Source organism: Petromyzon marinus, chromosome 29 (assembly GCF_048934315.1).
Source record: "Petromyzon marinus isolate PM22_M1 ecotype Great Lakes invasive population chromosome 29, UKy_Petmar_22M1.pri1.0, whole genome shotgun sequence".
In the NCBI taxonomy this organism is placed as follows: domain Eukaryota; kingdom Metazoa; phylum Chordata; class Hyperoartia; order Petromyzontiformes; family Petromyzontidae; genus Petromyzon; species Petromyzon marinus.
This window is the reverse complement of record NC_133695.1, coordinates 5,757,501-5,778,374: the sequence shown is the minus strand read 5'-3', so window position 1 is coordinate 5,778,374 and position 20,874 is coordinate 5,757,501. Positions and strand designations below refer to the sequence as shown.

Genomic DNA, 20,874 nt, shown 5'->3' with positions numbered 1-20,874 from the left:
AGTGACTCTCGCTACGAAACATCCAGTTGGCGAACACCGCCGCACGCCGCGGAGCGTACAAAGCACAGGGGAGTCGTACAGGCACAGGGGAGTCGTACAGGCACAGATGAGTCGTAGTCACAGAGTCGAGCGGCAACATCGTTTTCCGTGGAGGCAGTTTATAAAGGAAACCTGCAGAAAGCCCAAAGATATGTAACAAAGCATTTTTAAAAAAACAGACACCATAAACCAGTGTTGATCATCGCAAGGGGGGCTGGTGGGGGGGGGGGGGCGGTGGGGGGGGGGGCTGGTGGGGGGAGGGGCTGGTGGGGGGGGAGGCAAGGCATGTTTCGACTGCTTGTTTTGATGCATTTTTTTCACGAGTGTAACATTGTAAATAAATAACTAATGTGATTGTTGAAACATTAAATTTTAGATACGTGTCATATATAGTAGAAATAAAACTGCATTAGTACGCGTTCAACACCATTTCCCAAAACGATTTCTTCCTCCATCCACAAAGTACAAAGCGTTTTCAAAGTAGTTGCGCCGACGTTTCAACATATCGTAAAGACACCTCGGCAAAACGGCAGGGTCAATAAGTTGCGAATACGACCCTTGTCGAGTCCAGTGGCTTCGGGACATAAATCGAACGGGTGCCGAACAAACTGCCGTGTAGGTAGCGGTGTAACAATTCAGGATCGTAACAAACATTTATCGCTTCGAAGCCCTTTTCCACAGGCGTCGAAGACGGCGAGCACCACAAATTTGTGGCTTCGCCGCTCAAATTCACGAACCAATTCTCTTTGAGAACGCTTCTCGGCACGCAACGCCGCCTCTTCAAGTCGCGGCCGCAAGGGATGGGATTCACGTTATTTAAAAAAAAACCCCACGCACACAAACACGGATCGAGCAACAGTCGCTTCTCGCGCCAGATCCACGTCGGCACGCTGTCGTGAGCGGACGCATCGACTTTAATCGATGGAATTGACTTCGACTTCTGTCATTTCAGAAGCCGCCAGGTAAGAAGGGGTTGGAGAACTGACTCGCCCTTGGACCAGACGTGACCCACAACTTCATATCAAGCGGTCCGCAGGCAACACGAGGCCAAACCAATTTCAGACGGCCCGTGGGCGAGATGTTAACTACCTCGCCAGGTGTGCAGGAGGTCGTGGGTTCGATCCAGACCCTGACACCCTGCTGCTGCTTTATATTTGGAGTTTGCGGTGTCTCTCTCTCGCGCCGTGGTCGCGTGGATTTTTTTTCTCCGGGTCCCTCCTCCACATTTAGAATCGACATCACCCATCTGGAGTATTTGGTTGCTATACATTTCCAAAAACTTAACCCCCAAAAAAATATTTTTTTATCAGAATATAGGCTGCGAAAACCGATGCTACGCTATTTATCAATCACTGCCAGCATCTCAGCAGCACTAATCAGAAACTAGAGGCGATATATAATGAACCTGTAACAACACCTAATTGAGGAGCTCCCTCTAGGTCCACTCGGCAAAAAATAGCCAGCATTAGCAAAGTGCGTCCACCCATTACCGGGTTCTGAGGCGTCCCCTCCCTAAAAGCGAAGTACCACAGATATCCACACAAGCACGTGTGCTTGTGTGTATATCTGTGTGCTTGTGTGCATGATGTGCATCTGTGCTCCTGTATGTGTGCATTGTGTACACGTATGACGTCGTTGTATGCTTTAGTTGTGTACGTGTCAATAGGTGGGCGGGGGTGATGCTGACCACATCGTGCGCCCTTGTGTGCTGTTTACAGTCCTAGTAGGTGCATGCCAACACAATTTAAAGCCCCAAGAACTTATTGAGGTTACACAGGTGATGTTTGCCCGTGTGTACGTGTGCTTGTCTATGTGTGCATGCACAGCACACGCATGCAGTAGCATGGTGCGGTGTGTAAAAACATCGCCACTTGGGAGACAAAGGCGGCTGGGCATGGTGCCGGCCACCCACTCCTTCGTGTGCCGTTCTGGCCTTCATAGGTGCTCGGGAACAGCACTTGCCCCAACAGTGTGTTCAGGCTATACGGGGGATCTTAGTTTTTTGTCTTTGTACAGCATATGTATGTGTGCGTCTTTGTGCGTGTTTTTGAAGACGTGTATGAATTTATATGTGTGTATGCATGCGTTAGCGAGCACCAATTAAGTTTAGCGTGGTGCACGATGATCGGCTAGGCCTTAAATAAGTTCCCAGCGGTGTCTGAACATAAGCACGGGTGAGACAAAGGCAGCTGGACATGGTACTGTCCACATCACCCGGCATCATGCGTCGTGTCTGCAGCCTTCGTAGGTACTACTTGCCCCAACAGCCTGTGTGGGGTACACGGGGGATCTTCGTATGTGTGTGTGTCGGAGTGGGAGTGTAGCGGTTAGCACGCCGCGCTATGAATCTGGCAACTCGAGTTTGATTCCCACTCACGGACAACACGAGCGACGATGATCTGAACTGGTCCTGGGCCTCCTCTATGTCGACAAATGAGTACCTGGTGTGGTGTGTAAACATCACCACTGAGGAGACAAAGGCAGCCGGGCGTGGTGTTGACCACCCACCCCCTCGTGTGCCGTGCCTGCCTTAATAGATGCTCGCTAACAGCACTTTCCGTAACGGTCTGCTCAGGCTATACAGGGAATATTTCGTCTTTCTTTTGTGCACATGCGTGTGTGTGGATGCGTGTGTGTGTGGATGCGTGTGTGCGTGTGTGTGGATGCGTGTGTGTGTGTGTGTGCGTGCGTTAGTGCGTGCGTGCGTTAGTGCGTGCGTTAGTGCGTTCAAGAGCTGGGCCAACGTGGAGTCGCCAGCCCTCATGGCACCCAGGCTCCCGAGTTCACACACCTGGGCCACCTGGCACACACGCACACACACACACACGGGGTTACACTGAGCGACTTCACACTGAACACCTTAGGACAACAAAAAATCCAACGGGGATTTGATGACAATTGTTAGAGTAGCAAGGGCCTCTACTGTTATGGGAATCTGTCAAGGTGTTGTCAGCGCTTGGATGGGCGTTGGTGATGCATTAAAACAGGCTTTTACAGGCAGCTGCGAGGCTACGCTGTCGGAATCAGGAGGACGGTGCAGCAAAAATCCACCGTTGTACTGCGCGCCTGTGCTCCCACCTCAATGCTTCCACCAGCCCGCACTGATCAGCGTGGTGAGGTATGGTTACACAACCCTTCATGACCCGCGCGGTATCGGGAGGCCCTCGTCCAGCAGTGGGTTGTCAAAACGGCTGTACTCATCAGGAAGGTGAAAGCCGGGCAGTCTGGTGGTGGTGGTGGTGAGTTCGCTGTTCAGGTGTATCTAGCGATAGATGGAAGCCACGCGGTCTGGTGGTCGCCTGCTCCAATGTTTGCTGGGCACGTTGCTTGCAGCCCATGAGTTGGTCCATGCCGTCCGGATGCCGAGCTCCGCGTCACGCAGAGTTTGTTCATTGCTCACCGCAGGGTGGAGGTGTCCATGCAAAATCCGCACCCTTCGCCCGCCTCCACTCCAATCCGTTACTCTCCTTGCTGTTCTCGACGAAGCTTCTGTGGGATGACAGTCGTTATGAAGAAGGGTGATTGCGTTGAACGCGTGTGTAGGGAAATGTAGACATTCGTGAAGGATAATTGAAAGCATGTTGAAAAAGTTAAATGATTGCCACAGCAGAAAACCTGGGCCGGAATCCGGCTTTCAACCACGCGTGATGAAGCTGGGTTCTCAGCTTTCGTGAGTTGATGGTGTCAGTGTAACCCTACGTCAATATTGGCTGAAGGGGGGCAATAACCTTTCCCTAAATTTTGATTTAAAGCTTTCGTGACTGCAGGGATTCATATTCTTGGTTCTTTCGGTAAAGTCACGTAGAAAGGAAACATTAAAAGAATAAAAATATAAAACAATAAAATTATCACGACGTTTCGACTGCAACACAAGCAATCATCATCTGGTGTGAAAACCACAACAAGAAAATTTGAAAAAAGTGGCGGTTTTTTTAACGTTAGCACCACGGAGAGCGATTTGACAGTTTATTCAGATGGACGAGTCCATCTATGTTTGGAAAAGAGGAGGGAGGAGACGAATATAATGGATGCGGCCTGAAATCCACCATAAGCGTGAACAATCAATTAAGAACCGAAATGGTGTATCAAATCCTTCCAATGATTGCCAAGCCAGAATCCATCTTCTCGGTTGAAATTGTCTCTGTTTGTATATGTGGATAGCCTCATGAAGGAATCTCTCATGGTAGCCAGATGGCTTGCAAAGAAATTCTGTCTTGGAGAAGTCAATGTCATGTGAGCCTACGAATCATAACAGTGATCTGCCACGGCTCACATGACATTGACTTCTCCAAGACAGAGGTTCTTTGCAAGCCATCTGGCTACCATGAGAGATTCATTCATGAGGCTATCCACATATACAAACACAGAGACAATTTCAACCGAGAAGATGGATTCTGGCTAGGCAATCATTGGAAGGATTTGATAAACCATTTCGGGTCTTAATTGATTGTTCATGCTTACGGTGGATTTTAGACCGCATCCATTATTTTCGTCTCCCCCCCTCCTCTTTTCTGAACATAGATGGACTCATCCATCTGAATAACTGCCAAATGGTGCTAACGTTAAAAAAACGCCACTTTATTCAAATTTTCTTGCTGTGGTTTTCACACCTGATGATGATTGCTTGTGTTGCAGTCGAAACGTCGCGAGAATTTTATTGTTTTATATTTTTATTATTTTATTGTTTCCCTTCTACGTGACTTTACCGAAAGAACCAAGAATATGAACCTTTCCCTACTTTGCCTATTTTCTACAAAATAAAGATTTTAAAAATATATATTAACCAATATAAATCTATGCAAACACCCACGCACTTACCCACCTACACAAGGCAAACCCACCCCCCTCCCCCATACAGCCTAACCAAACCTATTAAGGCTATCATGGCACATAAGGGAGTGATCTGGCCAGCCCCAAGCCCGGCCACCTTTGTCTCCCCAGTGCTGATGTTTACGCACTGCACCGGGTACTCATTTAATGCTGCGTTGATCAGCGCCGGTTCACTTCACTCACTGGACCAGTTTCAGACGATTCATCCCTGACGTTAGCAGCTTTGAGGAATCGAAACGGGGGTCCTCCAGGTTAATAGAACAGTGCGCTAACCACTATTACACCGCTCCTATACCCCGCCCATCGCCACCAAGTGAGGGTGACGTCACCACGGCGTCTGTACCAGGCCACGTGAAGTGTCGGAGGCTCACTGAAAGGTCACGGGACACACGCAGCAGGTGCCATTGGTTGACTGACGTGAGATGACTGGCAGATGCACCAGCTGTGCCGCCCCCCCCCCCCCCCCCGACTGTTCCACCACTCCCCACACCCACCCACACGCCCAATTTTTTGTTTCTCAACCACGAGGCTTCAAAATGCCTGTCTGAGAGAGAGCCCCGGTCGACCAGCCTACGTGGAGTTCGCAACCGCAAGGTGAGAGCGATCTCGTCGCTTTTGTTCGACCGCCGTAAACCGACGGAGGGCACTGTACCGCACGATGGCGGGCAGCCTGGGGTCGCGCCAGATGTGCTGGTGCCGGTAGCCGCACGCCGCCGGGAAGCTCGCGAAGCGGACCGTGTCGCTGTGGTGGGGCCGCGCCACAATCATCAACAGGTACAGCTTGAGGCCCATGTGGTAGGGCACCACCGGGTCGTCGCGTGAGTGCAGCAGCAGCAGGCGGCTCGTGACGTGTACCAGCCTAGGTGGAGGCGGGGTGGCAGGTTTCATCATCTAAGCCCATGAATGTACATACATATGTATGTCGAACTTCTTTCGCGCCGTACGTAGCCAGCCGTTGCGCCAATGGGGTCGAGACAATGAGCACCATTTTTCGGCGAGGTCAACGGCGGTTGACTGGACATCCGTGAGTATACTGGAAGCATGTGAAAAAGAGCTTCAAAGCTCATCGGATTCCTCAAGTCTAATCAAATATTCTGATTCTGGTCGTTCAATGGATCCACTCAACCGCCACACCTCCCCCCCCCCCCCCGCCGCCCCCCCCCAGCATAGGAATGTGGAATTTCCACCACCGGCTCAGGCTTTGACTTTGAACCGAAACTCACTTTTCATCAATGGCAAAACGTATTCCGTTGTCCTCCAGGGGTTTGACGAAGAACCAGTCGAAGGCCGGGAAGAATCTGTAGATCTGCACACGTGGAGGTAGGGAGGACCAGGAGGAGCGCAACAGGGTTCCTTGGCCGAGGTCCATGACTCGGGCAACACGATTGATTCCGACGGACAGAAAGGTAACATAGCCCAACTTGACAGACAAATCGCACTGATATCACGGTTCCTGAAATGTATTGCTACGGAAGGATGCTGCATCCAAGCTGGACCCAAAGAGTGACCAACGTAGAACAAAGTAAAAGTTTGCGCATTGTAGAGGACCCGATGCAGGCGGTGATGAGAAGGAGTGTACACTCTTTGGGCACACGTGTAGGATGGGCAACAACAGGGAAATGAAAAGGAACCGGAAAGAAAGGAATTCCTAACAGAGAATGGCTTGGCGAGGACCAAACAAGAGATTGGTGCCAGAAAGATGCGGCCACGACTTTGAGCATATTGGCACAACACAGAGAAAAGTGGAAACAAATGACGAAATGCACAGTGGACACCTACACACGGGCTATCTGTCCTTGGATTGTGATTATGATGATGAGCGCAGCCCAAAAAGGACAAAACCACCAAGCGACCAGCAACAAACGGCACTGTGGAAGGTGTAATGTACAGGGCGTTTTAAAAGGATGGACCCGATTTGAAATCGCTATATCTCTGCAACCACGAACCGCCCACAAATTAAACTCTTACCACTTGAAAGGGCGGGGCATAGAGAGGGCGGGGCATAGAGTTTCAAATGATTACCGCGAGATGCCTCTCCCAGCGCACAAACAGCCCCTAGCCTCAGTCACTCTCTAGATGGTGACCCCAGTGCACAAACAGCCCCTAGCCTCAGTCATTCTCTAGATGGTGACCCCAGCGCACAAACAGCCCCTAGCCTCAGTCATTCTCTAGATGGTGACCCCAGCACACAAACAGCCCCTAGCCTCAGTCATTCTCTAGATGGTGACCCCAGCTCACAAACAGCCCCTAGCCTCAGTCACTCTCTAGATGGTGACCCCAGCTCACAAACAGCCCCTAGCCTCAGTCACTCTCTAGATGGTGACCCCACAACACAAACAGCCCCTAGCCTCAGTCACTCTCTAGATGGTGACCCCAGTGCACAAACAGCCCCTAGCCTCAGTCATTCTCTAGATGGTGACCCCAGCTCACAAACAGCCCCTAGCCTCAGTCACTCTCTAGATGGTGACCCCAGTGCACAAACAGCCCCTAGCCTCAGTCACTCTCTAGATGGTGACCCCAGTGCACAAACAGCCCCTAGCCTCAGTCATTCTCTAGATGGTGACCCCAGCTCACAAACAGCCCCTAGCCTCAGTCACTCTCTAGATGGTGACCCCAGTGCACAAACAGCCCCTAGCCTCAGTCACTCTCTAGATGGTGACCCCAGTGCACAAACAGCCCCTAGCCTCAGTCATTCTCTAGATGGTGACCCCAGCACACAAACAGCCCCTAGCCTCAGTCATTCTCTAGATGGTGACCCCAGCACACAAACAGCCCCTAGCCTCAGTCATTCTCTAGATGGTGACCCCAGTGCACAAACAGCCCCTATCCTCAGTCATTCTCTAGATGGTGACCCCAGTACACAAACAGGCCCTAGCCTCAGTCACTCTCTAGATGGTGACCCCACCGCAACACAAGGGGTGTTTTGCGTTTTGCAGTTCAGCAAGACTGAATCCGTAATTTGTAAGTTAGGAAAGTGGGTGAGTGTGTCGTCGTAACTTGCAGTGTTGTGGTGGTTGAACACAGCGGTGGATGAGACTTAAACAGTCAATGTCTGATAGACCCGAGTCTTCGACGCGTGAGGAGGAGCCAATGAGTGAAGTTCACGGGAACAACAACCACAGCAAAAGCAACGGAAGAGTACTACGGAGGCAACTGACCGCCGGTAAGCGAGTGGCCACCAGAGTGAACGAATCAACGAGTGCATCAAGCACCCCGACTACTACTCGATGTTGAATTATATCGAGCGTAGTGATGAAGCAACTGGGTGCTCCATCCCAGATATGACGACGACAACAACAACATCCCAACCCGGGCTGAGTATGCAGCAACACACTCAGCGAGGTGTAACACAGAAGCACTATTGCCTGAAACGTTACTTGTAACAAAACAAAAAAATTCAGGCCACAGTGGTTAATGACGAACGTGCCGAGTGCTTTTTTCTCTGTTGATAAATAATCGTGCTTGTGTACCGCTGCCAACGCGGTAGTATCGACAGCAGCATCGCCGAATAAATCGTAAACGGGGGAGCGGGGGTGGCAGTGTGATCGATGCTCACCAGGCTCATGGGGTGGTTCCTGATCTCATCGCGCAGATTCGTGAACGGAGACTCCAGGACGAGGCCATCCAGCTGCCCACCTGGGCGCGTTCCACACATTTTGGTAACAGCATTGGTCAATAAAAAACAATATATTTTCATGATAATGTATGTTTGTTCTTTCGTTTTATCGAGGCAATGCGCGGGCCTGTTACATCACGTTGTGACGCACGTAAATACCATCGGCATAAGCCAAACCGGTTATGAAAAGCAGGGGATAGAAAGATGGGGAGCGGGCTCGCTGCCCCAATAATGTATGTATGTTTTGAACTTCTTTCCCACCGTACGTACCCAACCATGCTAATCGAAGATTTGGGGAAGGACAACAAACTGAACACAAAAATCAGTTCTATAAAAATGAGTTTTCAATTTATATTTAAAAGCACATAGCTCCAATGGCTTCCTAATATCGGAGGGAAGAGCATTCCAGACGGCTGCAGAAGAGCATCTGAAACAAAGGGAGCTGCCACAGTGGTGTATTGGTCAGCAGCGCACTGGACTCACAATCAAGAGGTCGCGAAAGTCCATTCCATCTCCGTTACACCGAGAAACGATGACGGATCTACGTACGCCCGTGCATGCCAATCGGTGCATTCGCAACTAAAATTCCACGGGAAACAATAACCGACGGTTCGTAGCATCTGGGAGCTGGTGACCGATTCCGGAAACAGTTCCCGGTTTTAACGGGCAGTTGTGTAACAACCCTAACACTGTGTGAAGGTGAATGTGTGTGTGTGTGAGATCGCATTGGTATCAAACTAGTAGGAAGTGAGGTCTTACCTTCCTTGTTTATTTGAACAGCCAGGTTCGTGGCAACCCTGTTACAAAATAAGACAACAGTTAGCTATTACAACTCGACAACTCTGTTGAAAAAAGAATACGGGGGAAGGAAATGTCATCACATCACATTGGAAAAATGGGAAAAAAAGAATTGCATTGGCTTCCAGTAAAAGAACGCCTCAATTTCAAAATCTGAACGCTGAGTTTAGGCGATCCATGGATAGACGTGCACCTGGTCGTTTCATTGAAACTCATTTATGAATACGTTTCAACCAAGGTTCAAACCTCTATATGTCTGTCTGTAACTTGGGGTCACGAGAACTCTCCATAAGTGTAGCCTAATATATTTCCGTTAGGCGACTTGCCCTCAGTAAAGCCCAGCCAAATTGACCACAGTGTTGGCCCTGTCGGGATCGAACCCATGTTCTCCTGCATACCAGGCGAGGCAGTTCAAATCTCGCCACCGTGGCGACCACCGTGCCTAGATGATTAACCATAGTGAGAGGCCCAACACGGTGGGAAAGCAATTACAGAATCCATGCGGGTGCATGATTTTTCTTCCTCATCATCATTATTATATTGTCATCACCACCAGCGTACCCGCTGCCGAGCGAGTGTCCCCACACGAACAGGGGGCTCTTCTGGCTCCGTGCAACGATCCACTTGTACGTGGTGAAGGCGTCCTCCGTGATGGCGACCTCCGACGGGGAGCCCACCGAGTCGCCCCACCCTGCCCGGCGCGTGGTTTAGGAATTAAGAGATGGCAATTGGTGGGAGTAGGAGGGGGGGGAGGTGTAATGAGGGCACGGTGAGGAATGAGAGAGGGCAGTTGGTGGGAGTAGGAGGCGGGAGGTGGAATGAGGGCACGGTGAGGAATGAGAGGTGGCAGTTGATGGGAGTAGGAGGGGGGGGAGGTGGAATGAGGGCACGGTGAGGAATGAGAGGTGGCAGTTGGTGGGAGTAGGAGGGGGGGAGGTGGAATGAGGGCACGGTGAGGAATGAGAGATGGCAGTTGATGGGAGTAGGAGGGGGGGGAGGTGGAATGAGGGCACGGTGAGGAATGAGAGATGGCAGTTGATGGGAGTAGGAGGGGGGAGGTGGAATGAGGGCACGGTGAGGAATGAGAGGTGGCAGTTGATGGGAGTAGGAGGGGGGGGAGGTGGAATGAGGGCACGGTGAGGAATGAGAGATGGCAGTTGGTGGGAGTAGGGGGGGGGGAGGTGGAATGAGGGCACGGTAAGGAATGAGAGAGGAAAGTTAGTGGGAGTAGGAGGTGGAATGAGGGCACGGTGAGGAATGAGAGAGGGCAGTTGGTGGGAGTAGGAGGGGGGAGGTGGAATGAGGGCACGGTGAGGAATGAGAGGTGGCAGTTGGTGGGAGTAGGAGAGGGGGAGGTGGAATGAGGGCACGGTGAGGAATGAGAGAGGGCAGTTGGTGGGAGTAGGAGGGGGGGAGGTGGAATGAGGGCATGGTCAGGAATGAGAGATGGCAGTTGGTGGGAGTAGGGGGGGTGGAGGTGGAATGAGGGCACGGTAAGGAATGAGAGATGGCAGTTGGTGGGAGGAAGGGGAGGTGGAATGAGGGCACGGTGAGGAATGAGAGATGGCAGTTGGTGAGAGGGGGGGAGGGGATGACAGATGGTGAGGAACGAGAGATGGGGGGTATGGCAGCGGGGAGGGAAGGAGGGAGTGAAGGGAGGGAGAGCCCACGTGTTCTGGAGAGAATGAAAAGTTGCAACTCCCCAACGCCCTACCCCTCCCCCAGCCCCTCCACCCCAGTGATTTCAGGAATTCCCACGATGAATGATCGCGAGTCGATTAGAGGATTGATTCGTTTTCAAACAACGCGATGAATAGTCATGCCACTAGCGCATGCGGGGTCAAGTTAACCCATTACATACAAGGTGTACGGATCGAAACACGTCGATACGTGCACAAGTCAATCGATGCAGTTGTGAGTTATAGAATAGATATTAACAGGATGCTTTGATGCATCGTTCCACCATTAGTGCCTAGTGCAGGACTACAGGCTGCTGTAATTTCAGCGTGTAATTATTAACGTAATTTGTTTGTCCACGGAAGCCTCGCTTGAGTCTCGAGACTCTTTCTCAGGAGGGTCCTTGATTTTGATGTTTGGACAATTTTATTAAGCGGGGTGGGGGGTTGGGGAGGGGGTGTTTTTATTTGAGGAAACCAAGAATAAAAAAAAAACTCACTGAGCTTACGAAGGGATAACACTCAAAGGTGGACTTATCTATTTTTATTTTACCAGGCAAGGGCGCACTTAGCTATATAGCTCTTTTTCAGAAGCGACCTGGCAATCACAAATGATAGCTCAACGAAGTGGCTTATCATCGTGTGGAAATACATAGCAGCCAAATACTCTAAACGTGTGTGTTTATTCTAAATGTGGAGGGAAAAACCAAAGAACCCGGGGAAAAATCCACGCGACCACGGGGGGAGAGAGAGACATGCAAACTCCAAATATACAGCAGGAGTCAGGTTCCAGATTCGAACCCACGACCTCCTGTATACCAAGCGAGGTAGTTAACATCTCGGCACCGTCGCGAGATGTTAACTACCTAAGAGATGGGTAAGGAACCCATTTGCTCTGCTGCCATTTCACAGCCCAGTGGATTTGGGATATTCTCAAATCAAATCCGTACCGCCGACGCGTGCCTCCAAGTGCCTAGGTCCCAGGTGTGCACCACCGCGTGTGCGTTGTGTTTGCGTGCGACGATAATTCGGAAGAAATGCAAGCTGGCATTACCTCTGTAATCCACAGCCACGATGTGATAATCAAGAGCACTTATGACCTGCAGAGATGAGAGAAGTTTAGAAGTCACGATGAGAGTGAACTGGAAGCTTGGTTGAAGTTTATCGACATTATTTATAAAGCGATCAAATACAAATTGGATTTATGTAGCGTCAAAAATGTGACCGCATCTCAAGATCCTGTAAAGAAAAATTGGGAAAATGTAATATGTAGAAATGCAGTCGGTCATAGGCAGGGGACAATTGAGGGTATTGAGGCTAGACTTGAACAGGGAGCAGGGAGCCGACAACACAGATGGCTGGAGGAAGGGAGTTCCAGACTGAGGGCAGCAGAAGACAATGAGCGACCTCCTGCTGAGCGAAAGATTGACTGGTTGCTGGAGCTGAGAGTGCATGGAGGGGGGTAAGATGAGAGAGGAGAGGTAGGAGAATGTGTGGAGGATAATACAGTGGAATGAGAGCGGAGAGGTAGGAGAGTGCGTGGCGTGGAGTAGAGTGAGATGAGGGGGGAGAGGTAGGAGAGTGTGTGGAGGGGAGTGGAGAGGTAGGAGAGTGCATGGAGGGGAGTAGAGTGAGATTAGAGGGGAGAGGTAGGAGAGTGCGTGGAGTGGAGTAGAGTGAGATGAGAGGTAGGAGAGTGCGTGGAGTGGAGTTGAGTGAGATAAGAGGGGAGAGGTAGGAGAGTGCATGGAGGGGAGTAGAGTGAGATGAGAGGGGAGAGGTAGGAGAGTGCGTGGAGAGGAGTAGAGTGAGATGAGAGGGGAGAGGGAGGAGAGTGCATGGAGGGGAGTAGAGTGAGATGAGAGGGGAGAGGTAGGAGAGTGCATGGAGGGGAGTAGAGTGAGATGAGAGGGGAGAGGTAGGAGAGTGCATGGAGGGGAGTAGAGTGAGATGAGAGGGAAGAGGTAGGCAGGGATGATTGCATGGAGGATATTGAAGATGGTGGGTGTGCTCTGCATGATCACCCAGGACTGGAGTGCGTAGACAGTGGAGGAGATTGCAGTACCGGTGCGACGTGTTCTTGTTTACAAGTGTCTGCGAGAAGTCTGGCAGCGGCAATTTTGAATCAACAAATTACGCAAAGTTTTCAAGGATCGCATCGGGCACGGATTAGCTGCCAACCGCTTTAGCACGCTACCTTGTAGAGCTGCACTCGGTACGCTCCAGCCCTAGGAGAGAAAGGACGACAGGCCGTGTCAACCGGGAGAGATCACAAGAAGGGGCGGCAATCCAAAAAAAGAAACAGGTGTGTAAATATGTAGGTAGCCTGTGTCCCAGGGTGTCTGACACGAGTTGGAAGCTTTGTTATTGAAGGAGATGAAAAGACCTGATATCTTGACTTACAGCTTTCGTGACTGCGGGAATTCATATTCTTTGGGTCTTTCGGTAAAGTCACGTAGATAGGTTCAAATTAATACAAATAAAATAAACAAAAAACTGCGACGTTTCGATCACAACACAAGCGATCGTCATCAGGAGGGAAAAAAGAGGGGGGGACAGCTGCTGAGACAGACAGAGAAACCTGTGGTTCTCAATCGTAAAAAAAATAATGTTAATAAATACACATCGGTTTGATGACACAAGTACTTGTACTTACGTGCCCGTGCTTAATTTGTGTTTCGATGATTTACCTTCTAAAACAATCTGGCCATGTCTCGCACACTCCCAGAAAGGGCATCTCACACCCCCAAGGGGTGTATGCACCCCAGGTTAAGAAGCACTGGGCTAGAGGTAGGGCTACGTACTAGATGTTGATACAATCAGTGTGATTAACCCGCAAACCGCTTGCATTTGCTCTCCAGTGCAGTGTTAACGAAGAAGTGGGGTTTCAGTTTGTTGGCGCACTCTTCACTGCTTGTGGATAAGAGTGCAAAGGGACGATTCCGATCGCATGAGAGGTTCCCGTTCGCATGGTGTCTCACCGCGAAGCCGCATTGCCGTGCAGGTAGAGGATGATGGGGCGACCGGATCCCAGGCTGTCCTCGTACCAGCCTGAGTCCTTGCCCCGAGCCTGCTGCCCAAGGGAGGCGGGCACCGTGTGCCTGGCAGCGTACAGTCAAAAGCCATACAAAAGATAAAGATCCCCCCGTATAGCGTTAACAGACAATTGGCGCAAGCGCTATTAGCAAGCACCTATGAAGGCCGGCACGGCACACGAGGGGGTGGGCGGCCAGTACCGTGCCCGGCAACCATTGTCTCTCCAGTAGTGATGTTTACACATCGCACCAGGTACTCATTTAAGGCTGAGTCGACCTAGGGGAGGCCCAGGACCGCTTAAAATAATCGTCACTGATGTTGGCCATTAGCGGGAGTCGAATTCGGGTCAGCAGGGTCGTAGCGCAATGCGCTAATCATAACGCCACAACACACACACACATACGGCATAAGTTTTTTTTTTGCTTGGGTTATATTGCGTAAATATGTGTCGTTAAACCCGCCACCACCCGACACAGCCAATTAGTAAGGTTTGTCACGTAAACAAAATGTACCAATTAGTTACTAGTTCAGCATACCAGTGTGTTGGGAGAGGAAACCCACAATATTTACAATTCGAGGACGATGTTTCACCGGTAATTACAACCAGCATCATCAGGCGACAACCAGAATAAACGACACATTAATATTTACATGATCTAACCCAAAAAAAAACCTCGAATATGGATATTGGTCGTGAAAGCCTACGTGTTAAACACACACATGGCAGCTTGTCATCACGAGTATATATGACTTGTATCAGGGTTCTTCAACTACATTTGCTGGTGGTATAATTGGCATGTGCTGCCAGGCCTTTTGATGCGATACGTCACGTGCACAAATGTTACGATGTCACACGGCATCGTAACGTCTGCACATGTGACTACCAATGCGTGCCTCTTGTCTCAAGGTCTCTCATATCTCTCTCGTTTATCTCACTTTCAACTCACCAATCTTAATCTCTTGCTTACAGCGCTCCCATCTCTATCCCTTGTCCATCTTTCTTTCATCTCACTAATCTGCATCTCTTCACATCTCTTTGAGAGCCATATCTCTAGGCGAGCCGTAGCTCAGCAGGCCTCCGTGGGATACATCTGGCCATCAGGCTGCTAGCTGTACAACCCTCACTTATAAAAAAAGACAAAGATCCTCTGTATAGCTTTTACAGACTGCTGGTGCAAGTGCGGTAAGCTATTGCCTATTGATGCCTGCAAGGCACACTAGAGGGGGGATGGCGTGGCCAAGCAAGAGGCCTGAAGGCCTTTGTCTCACCAGCGCTGCTGCCGTTCATATACCATACCATTCAAGGCTCAATCGACCAAGTACATTTTTCAACCCTTCTCTTCGCAGCCCACCACGTAGCCCGATAGCAGTTTACACGGTTAATTCCCACATGGGTGTCAGTAAAAACTAAATTAATATATTTTTTTATATTACCAGGTAAGGCCCGCTGAGCTATATAGCTCTTTTTTAGAAGAGACCTGGCCACAAATTATAGCCCAATGAAGTGGCCTATCACGTGGAAAATTATCGCAGCCAAATACTCTAAACGCACGTTTCTAAATGTGGAGGAAAAAACCGGAGGACCCAGAGAAAAATCCACATGACCACGGAGAGAGGGAGAGACACGCAAACTCCAAATACACAGCAGGCGTCAGGTTCGGGATCAAACCCACGACCTCCTGCATACCAAGCGAGGCAGTTAACATCTCGCCACCGCAGCGCCGTGTGTGTGTGCGAGCGTTCAGGTCACGTACCAGACACCGAGGGTTACGCCACTCTCCGGCTGGATGTAGAAATTGCGCGTGTGGTTGAGACCGAAGTGCGTTTCTGGATCGACGAGTTGCTCCGTGGTTGGGACGCGCACTGAAAAATAAAACACGCGTGCACGGCGCAGCCCCCGGTTCAACAGAGACGCACGTACGTGGGTGCACAGTAAGCATGTGACACATCGAATCGTCCACTAAAATCCGATTCTGATTGTGAAGCTTTGTTGGTCAGTTCTGAAGGGCTACAGAAACTGGTAGAAAGCCTGAATAATTCTGAGTGACTTTGGAATGAGAACGACCGTTTGCGCAGCACAACCCTGGTTTTGTATTACACATTGATGCAGAGTTGGGGAAAAACAACGTATCGAATAATCCTCGGAAATCGATCCTTCAGGCTCGTGATAGGTGCATAAAATCGTGTACATGAGAATAATCTTAATATTTGGATCTACCACCCTTCAAACCCTCCAGAATCAAACTTTTGTAGTCTAGGTTTCAAAACAAACATATTTTAAAATGTGCCCCCCAATTTTGGGAGGTTCAAAAGGTTAAGTGTTTGGTTTTCAGATGTTCTTGTTCAACAATATACTTGGCTAATATTTGGACCCGTATCGCCGATCTAGAACATCCTCAGAATTGGCATCATCAACTCACAACTATTAGAAAACTAAATGTAAAATGCACACATAAAGTATGTTTCGTAAATTATACCCAAGCATTCGGTTAATAATAATACTGACGACATAAAACTACCCAGAGTGCACTCCTAGTGTTGTTGAAGAGATGAAGTGGACATGGCCAGAATTTTTTGCGGGGACTTCGAGAGTTCAAAATTTAATTCGTTTAATCTCATGACATCCTTCTAAAAATAACTTGACTATTAATAAGGGTGGAAAAGCTACAATTATTCAAATATTCCCTTCATGATTGTTTTTGATAGAGTGCTGTTTTTGCCAGAGCATATTGTATGTTTAACTTATTTTGCACCGTAGGTAGCCAACCGTGCTACTCGGAGGAGTGGGGAAAGAACAAAACACAAAAAGCAGTTTTAGAGTGCTCTACAAAAAGATAACCAATTTACATTACATCTCGTCTCAAACTTGTGAAATGGCACCCTCAGCAGCAGCTGTCCTCTGTGCAGCACAAGGTTACTCAGCGCATGCATTGCCTGCAAGCTGCGAAGGTGAAGGCAGTAAACCAAAGCACGCGCATGGATCAGAAGCGAGGGCGTCCCGGAACGCACCGAAGTTATTGAAGACCAGTTTCATTGCAATTGTGGGGAACAGCTTGACGATGAACGGAACAAGGACGTAGAAGCCCAGGATGAACAGGAAACATCTGCGTGCATGTTTCATCACTTGAGTGCGTCTGTGAAGACATCACGGGGGGGGGGGGGGTGTCCATTATTCTCAGCTTTGTACGCAGCAGGAAGTTGGACTATGAGAAAGAAGGACGTAAGAAGACTCGAAAGCTCTTGAGATGTGAGTCGTGGTACCGAATGAAACAGAATGTTTATTTAGAATGGAGGAACCAGATGAGCTATGAAGCTCTTTTTCACAAATGTCCAGGGCAAAAAGTTACAACCACAAACAATACAAAGAGCAGTCTGATGGCGAGACAGGACGTTCTAAAGGAGGCTAAGGAGTAGAGAAGTCTCATTGAAACCATTCAGAAACAGCAAAAATAAGTGGAATGGATACTTTCTCAAAAGCCCGAAGGTTGATGAAGGAAGTTGTGGAAGCATGCAGAGAGTTCAAAAGACATAATGCTACACTGCTGCTTCACTTGAAGAACTGGAATAAAGTAGAAAACTCAAGTTTAGACAGTATAGAGGGGAGGTCTGATCCAAGGACATTTCACAATAGACTAAAGAATACATTTGTCACTTCACGTATTGTTACACAGCATTAGGTTATTCTGCAGATTGTATCGTAGCTGCTATCTGCAAGTTTATAGTCAACAAAGGTTGTGGGGCGGTGGCATTGTTATTCGTGCTTTGTGCAATAAACCCCTCGTCCCGAGTTAAAATTTCGAGCCCAAAGCTCGCGTTTAGGGCCCTCCCCATGTCACCAACTCGCGTTGACCAACGCGGTGAAGTATGGTCAAAACGATCCCGATGATGACACGGGTGTGGTCGAGGAGCCTTTCGTTTTGGCAGAGGTTATTGTGAACAAGTGGCCGTATAGCAAGACAGTGAATCACGTAGACCTAGACTAAAGATTAGTTTGTGCTGTTTATCAAACGATTACAAGATCCCAGATCTCAGTCTCACACCCCGGAATTTCAATTGGAGGCATGATAAATTATCGAACGTAATAAAACAAGAGCTATCCTCATTCTCTCTCTTAAATGGCATGTGTTAATGCAAGTACTGTAATGCATACACGTTACAAGTCGATTCTAATTAATCCACACGACGATTACCAGAATAGCCCTAATAGCCTGATACGTTTCGAAACACTCCACCAAAACAATAATAATTCTGGAGAAAGCAACGAATTGCTTCAAAGCCTCTGCCACCTCTCCCACGAATGCCAAGAGATCAGCACACTTATCACCTCTGTACGTATTTAACACTTCGATGCAAGAGATAGGAGGCGAGATCACTTTCACACGACGTTCAATCAGCTGCTCAGCAGCGAGAGAGAGAGAGATAAACACATTTTAAATCAACGAATGCCTTCCACCCTGCACTTAATCGAGCAACAAAAAAAGGTAAATTTACGGAGCAAATTTTTTAAATCAAATACCAATTTATCTCAACGGGTTCTCCACCCCCCCACCCCCACGGGTAATCTAAAGGCAAAAGACGCCACTCACAATGTACACTGCATGTCTCGTCGTGTTGACACGGCAGTAAACACGATACGTTTGCCTTTCCTTACGCGAATGCTCGCCGATTATGGAACAACAACAAAATAGCCACGGTATACGCAACAACATACGTTAAAGCTGCGCCCCGATATGCATAACTTAACAAGACTTGGTTAATAAACGCGCGACACACACACACACCTCGTCATTACAGCCAGGGGCTCGGCTCACAACCGCGCCTGCTCCGAATGTCAAAACAACACAAATAAAAACAACTCTCAAACAGCCGTTACATTTTAAACGCCTTTGCATAATGGTGTGGCTGTCGCCTGATGAAGCGAGTTGTAATTACTGGCGAAACGTCGTACTCAAGACTGTAAATGTTGTGGCTTTGCCCTCCAACACAACCGGTGTTTGCTGTACTCGTTCGCGAATTGCCGCGTTCTGCTTACGTGACAAACCTTACTAATTGGCTGAGTCGGGTGGTGGCGGCTTTAACGACACATTTATATATTCACGCGATGTACCCCCCTGCATTAAGGACGGAGAGGCAACCACGCAAAGGACAAAACAGCGGCAACCTTCCGCGTTCCTCAACTCCGGACGCAAGGCCGCAAACTCTCTCGCCTACTTGGGCCCGCCGGTCGGTGTCAAATAAAAATAACTTAAAAAAACACATCCACATCCCTCGTCGATCTTAAACACATTTTCCTTTTCTCAACAATTGCGCTTAAGACGTAGACAGAGGGGTTGGGTGGGGGGTGGTCGCCGAGACTCACATTCGCTCTCGCCGCATGAGGAACTGAGGACGCCGGGCGGCGGCGGAGTGCACCAGCGGGCTCGAGTTGCAGGCAACGGCGGGGGGAGCCGTCAGGCAACGGCGGAGGCGTCGAGGGCTGAACCAGGCCCGTCCCCATGGCAACCTCGGGATAAACATTTTTTTACAAAGGCGCAGCCCCTGCAACGATAACAACAAATTACAAAGGCGCAGCCCCTGCAACGATATAAAAATACAGATGCGCAGCTCCTGCAACGATTTTTTTTTACCAGTGGGTAAGGACCCCCCACACACACTCCGAGAGCTCAGTTTAGCACGTAGCAGACTTTCGCGACCAATATTATTCATAATAAAGGTGTTTGGGTTAGATCGCGTAAGTATGTGTCGTAACCCTCCACCACCCGACACGGCCAGTAGTAAGGTTTGCCACGTAAACAACGCGCCAATTAGTTTACTACTTCAGCCCACGTTGGCCCAAAATAAAAGTGGCTTACGATCGTGTGGACATTTAAACATATGCAGCAGCCAAAAAAATACCCTAAAGGCGTGATGTTGATTCTAAAATGTGCAATAGGGGGGAGGGGGGAGGAAACGAATTCGGAGGGATCCGGAGGGACCCCTCCCCCCCACGCGTGTGCCACGTGGCACACAACATGCATGTTGTGTGCCACGTGCACACAACATGCATGTGCTGGGCCCTTGTGGCACGACTCCATCCGCCAGTGAGACGCGGCGCCCTTTGCGATGGCGTTGCGCTGCCGTTGGAACCGCAGCTCGAATGTAGCGTTTTCAGTTTCAGTTTATTTATTTTGGTATAGCCCTGTGAGCCATTCAGCTCTTGAATCGGGTGCAACCACAACAACAAAAAAACACGAACAAGAAAAACATCTTAAAGTGACTATGTGTGACTGTGGAAACAGAAAATCCATGAAAAAAACCAGCAAAATATTCCTGCAAAAAAGTACCGTACACCAACGCTGTGTGCAAAAAATCCCAGTGGGATGCAAGTCAAACAACAACCACAAGAAAACTTAGATTCAGGCCATCAGTCTCACTCCGTACTACAACAAAACAAACATGTCCAAACCAATTTTTTTTTCCAAATCACCAAAAAATAAAGCCATAATTGCAACGTAACAGTGATCACAGGGACTGTGACAGAATTTTTACAATAAACTACATAAATAACATGTAACACCAAATCCTAGAGCCATAGCTGGCTGCATGAGTTACTCAACAACAGAGGCATCAGTCGGAGTGTCACATTTTTCAATGCGTTCGCGTTAGCATGGAGCGCGTCGTCTCCGCTTCCATGTGTGGTACGACGCTTGCGGCCGTTCGCGCGCCTTGACATCTCGAAATCGCGAAGCAGGAACCGCCGGGCAGGTTTGGAAGGCATCGGGGTCAGGCAGGTCAGCCGTCGATGCCAACAATTTGCCCAAGCGCTGCAACGCTCTCGATAGTGAGCTGTTTTCAGCCAATGAATGAGCGGGTATACTGCACGTGGGAGGAAAACCGCAG

General features: G+C 49.3%; 1 protein-coding gene across 7 annotated transcripts; it reads right to left on the bottom strand.

Annotated features, from left to right (window-relative positions):
• Positions 1–268: 268 nt before the first annotated feature.
• On the bottom strand, positions 269–19,527 carry LOC116947070 (lysophosphatidylserine lipase ABHD12-like). Of its 7 annotated transcripts, XM_076070499.1 has the most exons (14): positions 19,037–19,139; positions 18,777–18,814; positions 17,005–17,129; positions 15,750–15,858; positions 13,941–14,060; positions 13,157–13,187; positions 12,014–12,059; positions 9,845–9,974; positions 9,245–9,282; positions 8,426–8,505; positions 6,093–6,175; positions 5,522–5,728; positions 3,440–3,528; positions 269–2,839 (listed from the first exon to the last, which is right to left on the bottom strand). In XM_076070499.1, exons 2-14 carry the CDS (start codon positions 18,782–18,784, stop codon positions 2,823–2,825), a joined length of 1,083 nt encoding a protein of 360 aa, XP_075926614.1. In that variant the 5' UTR covers positions 18,785–18,814; positions 19,037–19,139; the 3' UTR covers positions 269–2,822. The 7 variants fall into 7 exon arrangements, with proteins under 7 accessions (XP_075926614.1, XP_032818366.1, XP_075926612.1 ...); XM_032962475.2 differs by lacking the exons at positions 18,777–18,814; positions 19,037–19,139 and adding an exon at positions 19,355–19,527; XM_076070497.1 differs by lacking the exons at positions 18,777–18,814; positions 19,037–19,139 and adding an exon at positions 19,157–19,318.
• Positions 19,528–20,874: the final 1,347 nt, after the last annotated feature.